Source organism: Tupaia chinensis, unplaced genomic scaffold, assembly GCF_000334495.1.
Source record: "Tupaia chinensis unplaced genomic scaffold, TupChi_1.0 Scaffold000146_1, whole genome shotgun sequence".
In the NCBI taxonomy this organism is placed as follows: Eukaryota; Metazoa; Chordata; class Mammalia; order Scandentia; family Tupaiidae; genus Tupaia; species Tupaia belangeri.
The window spans coordinates 4,077,911-4,087,648 of record NW_006159616.1 but is presented as its reverse complement, the minus strand read 5'-3'; the positions used below and the strand labels follow the sequence as shown (position 1 = coordinate 4,087,648).

General features: G+C 51.2%; 1 protein-coding gene across 1 annotated transcript in view; it reads right to left on the bottom strand.

Annotated features, from left to right (window-relative positions):
* Window positions 1-811, bottom strand: part of PLA2G2E (phospholipase A2 group IIE) — a 3,227-nt gene extending 2,416 nt beyond the window's left edge. The window contains exons 1-2 of the mRNA XM_006145200.2: window positions 772-811; window positions 35-118 (exon numbers count right to left, since the gene is read on the bottom strand). Of these exons, the coding sequence (XP_006145262.1) occupies window positions 35-118; window positions 772-811 (124 nt within the window). The remainder of the gene's footprint in view (window positions 1-34; window positions 119-771) is intronic.
* Window positions 812-9,738: the final 8,927 nt, after the last annotated feature.

The following is a 9,738-nucleotide window of genomic DNA, read 5'->3' as shown; positions in this document are numbered from 1 at the left end:
AGGGGGGGCCCCCCGATGCCGCAGTAGCAGCCGTAGTCGTTGTACTGCAGGGCTGGCTTCCCCGTCATCCGCTCGATCATCACCCCGAACTGCACCAGGTTCCCGCCGGCCAGGGCCACTGCAGAGAGAGGGCGCAGGCCCCAGGCCCTCAGGGTCCTGGCCTCTCTGCGATGTCCTCTCAGGGCCGAGGCCAGCATCTCTGTGTTGTCCCCCCAGCCCAGCACCCACTCCCAGTGACAGCAATGACAATAAGGAGCCCCACCTCCAGTGCGTCTGCACAGGATCCTCTACTCTACCCAGCATGTCCCTGGGGACTCCTCACAGCTCCTCCATGCTTTCCCACAGAATCTTCCCCATCTCCCCGGGGACCAGACCCCTGTGCCCCAGGAGTGTTCTATCCCAGCCAAGTTTCATCGGGTGCCACCCGGCATGTTTCCTAACCGCCTTGGCTGACCTCCCGAGTTCCTCCAGGTCCTACTGATTCAGCAGCGAGTGCTGCCCACCTGGCAGGTTGGAACCAATGACGCCAGGTCGGGAAGCCGCTGGGGGTGCTGCTGGGGGAGGGGAAACCCTCACAGCCCTGGCCCAGGCCCCACCCCCTTCCAAGCAGTCCTCTTCCTCTGTCCCCTGACCTCCGGCCACTGCTGGCTCAGGCAGAACCAGCCTCAGGGTCACTTCTGAGGGCAGGGAGCGGGCCTCTGCAGGGGCATGTGGGAGCTGGGGGCTGCCAGAGCAGGAGTGGGAGGGCAGGAAGTCAGGAATGTCACTTACCCAGGATGCAAAGCAAAGTCAGAACAGGGGGAGGTTTCATCTCCGGGGGCAGGGGAGATGAGCAGGGGGCAGAGGAGCCGTCACAGCAGAAGGAAGGAGCAGGGGAGACTGATCTCAGGGCACCTCCCAATTAGTTAAGTACCAGGTCCCGTCCACTCCCCATCATTAACCCCTGAGTGCCCAGTGATGCAATGATTTTTCCAGGTCTGACTTTGGCCAAGTGAGTCCCCAGGGAGGGGCCAGCAGGGGCTGTGGGCTCTGCTCCCAGGCAGTGTGGGTGGTGGGGGCAAGTGTGTAACTCTTCTTCCCATACCCTTCCTGTCCCCTACTCTTTCTCCAAATCCTACTTACTCGTTCCCCAAATCCTCCTACCAGTTCCTGTCCCCTGAGCTGTGGGCCAGGGGCCGTGCCAGGTACTTTTCGTTCTTGGTACCCTCTCATCCTCGCTGTACCGGTGCAGGGATGCAGGCCCAGAGAGGCTGAGAAACTCAAGTTCCCTGGGAGTGCCCAGGACTAGGTCTGTCCTGCTCCGAGTGTTCACTCAGGCACAGCCTGCGGCGTGGCGCCCTGCCCCTGCCCGAGACATCCCCTGTCGCCCTGCCAGTCTCTGCTCTGTCACTGGGGTAACTTGACCAGCCACCTGCACCAACGTGCCGGACCTGGGAGCTGTGGGCTTGGAGTCCTGGTTCCACCACTTACTACGTGGCCTTGGGCAGGTCCTTTCCCCTACCTGGGACATCAGTCTTCCGGTCTGTATTATTGGGTTAGGAGGCTCCTATCCTTGCCTCCTCGTGGGAGAACTGGGGACTCAAGTGCACCTCACTGCGTACTACCATGCTCCAGGCGCTGCCCAAACCCTGGCAAGCAGGAGACCTTGGAGCGCTGGGACACGCGTGCTGCGCGAATCGCCATCTTACGGAGGAGGAAACCGAGTCACATGCCCACAGTAAGCCAGGGTTTAGGCCCAGACAGCCCAAAGGGCTTCCTCAGGGCCGTCTTGCACAGCAGGCACGGGAGGGGCAGTGCCTGGCACCCACCATCAACCTAAGAGGTAGACTGAGGCACAGTAGAAAAGCCAAAGGCGTTTCCCCGGGCCGAGTCCGAGGACTGTGGTCTGGCACGCAGCCCAGGTGGACACCCGCAGGTTGCCCTGAACATGTGCACTGAGGTCTTAGAATCCTTGAGCAAATTTTAGAGACCAAAACCACAGGAGGGACAAGGGAGGGTGGAGAAGGGAGTGTACCGGTTATTTGGAGACAATTGTCCTCAGCCACGAGGATCAATAACAAGGGTGGCATTGGCCCAAGCGTGGCTAGGCCGTCTCTGGGCTGGCATCCTTGCAGAAGCGTTTCTCGGGCCGGATTGTGATAGCCTTTGTGCAGGGCCGTGGTTCTGGCAGGGCCCTCGCGACGGTTCTCGTGAGCAGGCTTGCTGGTGTGAGAGATACGCCCCTCCATGGCTTTCCCAAGCTCTGCTGGTCTGGGCTTAACCCAAGTTGGCACGGACAACTCCATTTTGATCCTGACAAATTTCACACTATGAAACTGTTGGGGACCACCCAAAATATTTTTGTGTGTTATAAAATCAGAAGAAGAATGAGTATAATTCAGCCTGGATTGTATCTGTCTTCATATTTACTTTTTAATACTTTTTTTTTTTTTTTTTAATGGAGGAAAGGGGTCACAAAGGCAGAGCTATGCTTCAGCCCTGAGCTTTGGCCACCAGACTTCAGGCTTCCAGAGCAGGTTTGAGGCCCGGTGTCAGCCAGTTCCAGGAGGGAGACCTACCTAGGTGGGGAGAACCCTGGTACAGATCCCCTGACTCTACCCAGGGCCAGAGGACAGAGTGCTCAGGAAGGTTTCACCTTGGGGGGAGGGGAGGCCGTGTGGCAGGGAGCCCCTGGCAGTGCTACAGGGTTCAATATTTTTTTTTTTTCTGAGAGGTTTTTGCTATAGGGCACGTGCGCTCACCAGAAAGACAGAGAGAGACAGAGAGACAGAAAGCAAGAAATCACCCCCCCAGGGAGGATGGCCACACCGCAATCCCTTCTCCTCCATTCTCCTCTTGGGATCTTGGGCACGCACGCACACGCGCCCGGCATGAGTTTAAGCCTCCAGGTCCAGGACTCGAGCTGCAGTCGACTACATGGGAGTCCAGTAACATAGCCATTACCCTAACTGCTGGTCCCCAGGGTTCAAGGTTTTTAACACACGAGGAAATCTCGGTACACACGGACGGCAGTCGGCCCCACTGCCTGCTAAGAACCCTTCCTGGGACTCTTTCATGCCAGACTCGCCCTTCCCCCACATTGGAGACGACTTGGGGGCTAGTGAGCGGAGTCCACTTGCCCAGGGTCACCCTGTAGCTGTGAGTCACAGTCCCCTGAGGGACGGAGGAGGGTCTCCCCTTGGCTCGCCATTTCCTTTTGATTTTAACGAGGGCACCACGTGGCAGCCCCCGGCTCCTTCCTGCCTGAGTGACAAGAGCCCAAACAGTGACTCACTGAGGAGCTGCCTCCTTAAACAACAGAAAATTAGCTTTGATTCCTGGGGAGGTTTTGGCTCACAGCTGCTTCTGTGGTGGCATAGGGAGTGCTTCCAGGAAGGGCTGAGGTTCTGAGACAGTCCCTATTGTGACCCATTTTGAACCCTGACCTGGCTAGGGTGAGGCACCGGCAAGGCCCTCCCTGTCTGTGGCAGAAAACCCAGGACTGTAGGGTCAGAGCTAGGCAGAGACAACCAGGCAGGCTTCCTGGTGGAGGAGCTCCCAGCTGAGATTTGATGCTACCAGAATCAATAACAAGGGTGGCATCCGTCCACAGTTGGACAGGCAGTCTCTGGGCAGGTGTCTTTATAGGCATCCTTGTGGCAGGTGTGTCTTCAACTTTGTGGGTCCTTTCCTCCCTACGAGAGACAAAAGCAAATAATGAGAATGTGTGGCTGTTGATGTGAAGACAGGAATGATCCAGTTTGGGTTATACTCGCTTTTTCTCCTGACTTTGTGGACACCTAGACTTGGCGGAGAGTCAGGCACTGGGGAAGGGCGTTTGAGTTGATGGCACGTGCAGAAAGCCTCCGCGAGACCAGACCTGAGAGTAGCTCCTCCGCTGAGGGCTGTGTGATCTCAGCCAGTCCCATCACCTTCCTGAGCCTAGTTTAGTCATCCATAAATGGAGGTAATTAACCTGACCTTTCAGGGTTGGAGACCAGATGAAAAGGAAATGCAAGGTCTGAAGCTCTTTGCAGGAGGCCTTGCCCATAAGAGGAACTCATAAACATCGGGTCCCTCCTTCCCTGGCCACAGGGGAGGGAGCTGCTGTTCAGGAGCTCAGAGTGCTGCCTCCTGTGGGGTACAGCATGCACCTGGGCCAGGGCTCCCCACATTCGGGGGGGGCTTATTGTCCCCAGTTTGCAGATTTTAACCATGATGGAAGGTGGTTGGGGTAGGGGTGAGCTTCTTAGCAGTGAGTTTTCTCTTTGTGTGAACTTGTTTCCTTCAGCTTAGAAGGTATTGTTGTCACCACCGCCACCATCATCATCACTCTAACAATAGAGGTGGGGTGCAAACGAAGACCCTTTGCTAAGTTCCCACAATGTTGCAGGGACCAGACCAAGAGCCTTTCGTTGTCCCATCACTTCTCATCAGAGCCTGTGCTGTTTCCCTCAGGGCTTTAAGGATCCAATAGTCCTCTCCGAGCAAAGTGGGATCACCAGAAGAACTGATTGCGCGTGCAGTTGGTAAATGATATTGAAGACCTACTATGTGCTGGGGAAACGCAGGAGAGCAAAACCAAGCACGGTTCCTGCCCTGGTGGCACGAGTAATGGAAGAGCCCGCAGGTAGGTCGTGTGCCTACTGATCCAGTCTCGTGCTTGGGAACATGGCCAGTGCTGGCTGGCTTAGATCTGGATTACCAGGGCCATGATTGGCGAGGAAGGCTGCAAGCCCCTGGTGGCTCCCCATGCAGCATGCACCTCCTGGGACTGGACTTGGGGCCGGTACTGTGCCTGGCTGTTCTACAATGGGAGAGGGGTGGGCTGGATGCCAGGGAGACCACTGTGCTGGATAGGAACCGGCAAGAAACTGCCTAGGGCAGAGACAAGCGGAGAAGAGCCACAGTGCAGTACAGGTGCTGGGGAGTGGCTCAGGGACTTGCCCATGTCACAACACATGCACATGGTGGTCGTACACACCTAGTTCTTTACATCTTTATGTGCCCCAGCTCGTTCCTGCTCCTTCCTGCCTGGAATGCTGTGCCTCACACTCTCCTCCCTACCTGGGGAACTCCTTCTCATCTCAGCCCGAATGCCACTTCAACAAAGAAGTCATAGGAGTTAAGACAACGCTAGTGGTTATAACAAGCAAGTCCCCAAATTTCAGTGACTTAACACAACACCAATTTCTCTTTCATGTAACAACACAATGCAGGGTGAAATGAGGGGGAGGAGTCTCTGCTCCTGGCAGCCCTCAAGGGCTTTCCATCATCAGCTTGTGACTTCCAAAGCCACCCCAAGCATTGCCCTAGCCAGCAGACAGGGACGAGAGGTGAGGAAGACACATCCATTTCTTAGCCATTCTAGCCACTTCTGCCCATCTTCCATTGCTGAGAAATTATCACGACTTCATGCACATGCAAAGGACACTGGGAAATGTAGTCCCTGGCTGGGCTATCGTAGTCATCATAGTAACGATCTCCCAACAAGGAAGGAAAGGTGTCTGCTGCAGCAATCCAGTCCGTGCTTTCAAGGCGTTCTGTGCCTTTTCCTCATAGCAGCCATGATGGCTTATCAACATGTCATAAAGTGTAAGGACTTCGATGACCCTTCTCCCTTCGTAGACTATGCTCCAGGAGACTAGGAGACTGTTCATTGTACACTCAGCGGAGCACATGCTCACTAAGTGTTTGCTAAAGGAATGAAAAAAAAATTATATATACACACACACACACACACACACACACACACATATATATATAATTTGTTAATTAAAAATAATTTTACAGAATCTTGCTGTGTTGCTATCCTTCTGCTTCTGCCTCCTGAGTATCTGGGACCAGAGACATGTGCCTGCAAACTTGGCTCTTCAGGGTGGGCCAGGAATAGAACCTGGGCTTCCCATGTGGCCTCAGCCTGTGGAGCCACGGTGACTAGCACATTCTACCATGCCTAGGCTTTAAACGACTCTTTATAGGTGCATTCAATTGCAAATACTTAAAAAACAAAAACCCGAGGCCCAGCGGATGGCATAATGATTATGTCACTGGACTCCAGTGTAGTTTACCGTGGTTCAAATTCCGAACCCAGCGACTTGAAACTCATGCTGGGCGCATGTGTGTGCATGCCCAAGATCCCAAGAGGAGAATGGAGAAGGGATTGTGACATGACCATCTCTCCTGGGGGGAGGGGGTTCTCGCTTTCTGTCTCTGTCTCTCCAGTCAGCACATGTGCCTTTCAAAAATAAAAAACCCCGATTTTCCTATGTGAAATAAGAGAATGGCCCATGAGTCAGTGAAGGTTCTGGAGGTGTGGTAGCTTCTGGGTCTGTAGGGTCAAGGCTCTGGCTCTGTTTTCCTTGGAGTTCTTTTTATCCTGCGTTCTCCAGAGTCGTCTCTGTTCTTAGGCCAGCCTCCCTGGTGGCTGGGAAGTGGCTACCTGTGCCGCAGAGCCTCCTGCTTCCTCATTCACGCTGGGAAAACAGAGGGCACCCAGCTTCTCAGTCATTTCACAGACGTCTCCAGCTTGGTTTAGATAGGACTGACCTACCCCAGGCTTTGCCACAAAAGGCATAAGATGGAAGCTTATTGACTTATCCTTTGGGCCCTGCCTGGGAACTGGGGAAGAGGGAAATTTCGCCCAATTGCATAATTGCTGTGCGATACGCAAGGGGTGGCTTCCTTAATGAAAATCTGGTTTCTGTTAGGAAGGTGTTAAGAGGATGACGAGATGGTGCAGAAACAATCAGACCATATCCCTTTTGGTATTGTGTTTCTGGAAACAGGGCATTATTAAAACCCTCTACGATAAACCCAGAAGTGCCTAGTAAATTGGAAGTGGAGATTGGAGAAAGGTCCACTGTTGTGAGGTTAGGGAGAAAAAATAATTCAGTACAACTGGGGAGCTGAAAATACCCCAGAGAAAAAGTAGAGAACCTAAACTGGATTTGAGCAATTTTGGACAGAGTCTCTTGAAGGACCAGAGTGGTCTGCTTTTTTTTTTTTTTAATTTGCTAGAGGGCACATGTGCTCATTGGAGAGAGAGAGAGAGAAAGAGAGAGAGAGAGAAAGTGAGAAAGCACCCCCATGGAGAGCAGTCATGTGGCAATCCCTCCTCCTCCATCTCCCTCCTTTCTGGATTGAGGGCATGCACACACACATGCTCAGTGTGCTTCTCAAGCTGCTGGGTCTGGGACTCGAACTGTGTGGTCAGATATGTAGGATCCAGTTGCCTTAACCACCAGGCCAGAGCCTGACCCTCCTGAGTCTTAATCTAGGGATTAAATTTTGTTACAAGTTGTTGGAAGATACTTCAGTGATATCCAGGAAGCAGTGACATCTCCGTATGAGAATCACCCAGGGTTTCTCCTTGTCACCCAGAAAACAAAACAAATCCTGTTAAACAAAGAGAAATGACAACCTAAAGGGAAAAAAAAAATAACCAATAAGATAAGATGCAAAAACAAAGAGCACAGCTTGAAAGCCAGCTCAGGTGCTCCTAGCAAATCTTACACTACAAATATAGAAGCTGCCAGAGGTCAGAGAGAAACTGCCAGAACCAGCAAACACCTAGCACTACCTGGAGAGGCTCGAAATAGGTGCAGATCAATAGTTATCAAGTCCTTACAAAGAAAGGAAATCAACATGCCCAATTTAGCAAACATTTGTGTTTCCAAGGCTGAACTCATCGAAAAGCTGAAAGACTGCGCTGAGCTCAGTGGTCATGGATAAGCAATGTGAACACTTGTACCAGAGGTGTGGTCTAAACACCTGGGAGTCACAGAGGAGGGGACAGTTAATTCTGCCTGGAGTGGCTTCAAGGAGAGCTGCTTAGTGTAGCTGTTACCTGAGTTGGAGCCTTGGAGGGTGAACAGGGTATAGCTGGTGGGCAAGGAGAGAATGCAGTGGTATTCATGGGTATGGGGGCCCCAGGTCAGAAGTCCTGTGGTCATCTTTGCTTGTCTCAGCTCAGAATCCTCTCTTCCCTCCTTTGATACCATCACCCCACTTTTCCTTTGGGAAAATCCTCTGTCATTCTATCCGGTTCTGATGGAACTGCTAATGACAATGAAGCTCCACCCCAAATGTGGGCACATGACTGAAGTCAACCAATCAGACTCTTTCCTGGGACTCTGCATCTTCAGTGGAGTGATGCACTCGCTTTAGGTAGCTGGAGTGGAACCATTCTGTTCTTAGTGTCCTAAAGAGACCATTTGTGAGGTCTTGTTATTGAAATTCTGTGGGTCCTGTGCTTCCCAAGGCCTAGTGAATCAGGTCTTCTATTTCCTGAGTCATCCAGTTTCCATTTGCCAAGTTTCTTTTAGGCTACAGTTAGCCAGAATAAGTGCCATTGTTTGTAGCCAAAGAACTTTGATTGATATGGAAATTGGTACCAGGAGAGGGTTGCAGATAACAGGCCCAAGGGAAATTGGGAAACTGGGCAGAGATGGGATGGTGATTCAACACATTTGCTTTCCAAGATACCCACAGTCACTAAACAGCCATCTGCCTCACCAAGGCAAAGCTTGGGGAGGGAGCTGCGGGACTGCTGACAGACAACATGAGGAGCTCTCATGAAGGGATTGTTGCTTCGATAGCAAGAAGTCAATTAAAGAGGGAGATACTTATCATCTCTTGAACCACCTGACATATTATACATAACTTTTGTTTGTTCATTTCTTCTGTTTTCCCTTAAAGAAAGGTGAATTCCTTGAGCAAAGGGACTTGTCTTATTCACTGCTCTATCTCTGCCACAGAGTAGGCACTGAAATATATATCTTTAAGTTTATTTCTTCATAATTTAAAGAGAGACAGAGAAAGAGAGAGACAGAGAGAGACACACACAGATAGGCTTCCCAACAGAATCCCCATGCCATGATCTATACCCAGTCTCAGTTGATCCAGGTCCCAGGCATACATACATGCACCCAGTGTACTCAAAGAGGCCCCAGGATACAAACCCAGGACCTTTCTGTCTGTGTCCAGTTGCATTACCACCATGCCATGACCTGACCCCTCACATGTAAGTATTTAATGGACAAATACATGTGTACACACAGAGCAAGCTCAGGCTTAGGGATTCTAGAATAAAAACAAGGGTTATCACAGAAAGAATTAGATGATTTTGATATACAGTTTCAAAAATCTGAGGGTACAATGTAGGAATAAGTATTTATTCTCCTCCACCAAGAATAAAATTTGGGGTTAAATTTAAATTATTACTGAGTGCCCCGGCCCAAGATTTTGCAATTCAATGTGCTAATTTGGCAGCTTCTATGAATTTTATGAAGTTTTATTGGAACATATTCATTGACATATGGCCTATGGCCAGTTTAGCCCTATGCTGGCCAAGTGAAGTGACTGTGACAGAGCCCTTTACAGAAAAAGTTTACTGAGCCCTGCTCTAGACTTTAGACTTTCTACTTAGGACTTTAAAGATATTTCTCTTTTGCCCGCTATCACCCTGTATTGATGATGAGAAGTCTGACGCCAGCCTGATTATTACTCCTCTTCCACTCCTGGAACGTTATAAGAGCCTTTCGCCAACCTCAGTGTTCTGAGATTTACCATAACATGGCTAGGTATGAGTCTTTTTGTCATCTGTGGTGTTAGGCACTTGTTGGAGTTGCCTAATCTGAGTCCCTATTCTTCAGCTCTAGAAATTCCCATGACTCTGTTTGTTTTTTGAGGATTTCTTTTGCTCTCTCACAAGTTGCTATGGGATGTGTGTGCTTGAGAGAGAGAGAGAGAGAGAGA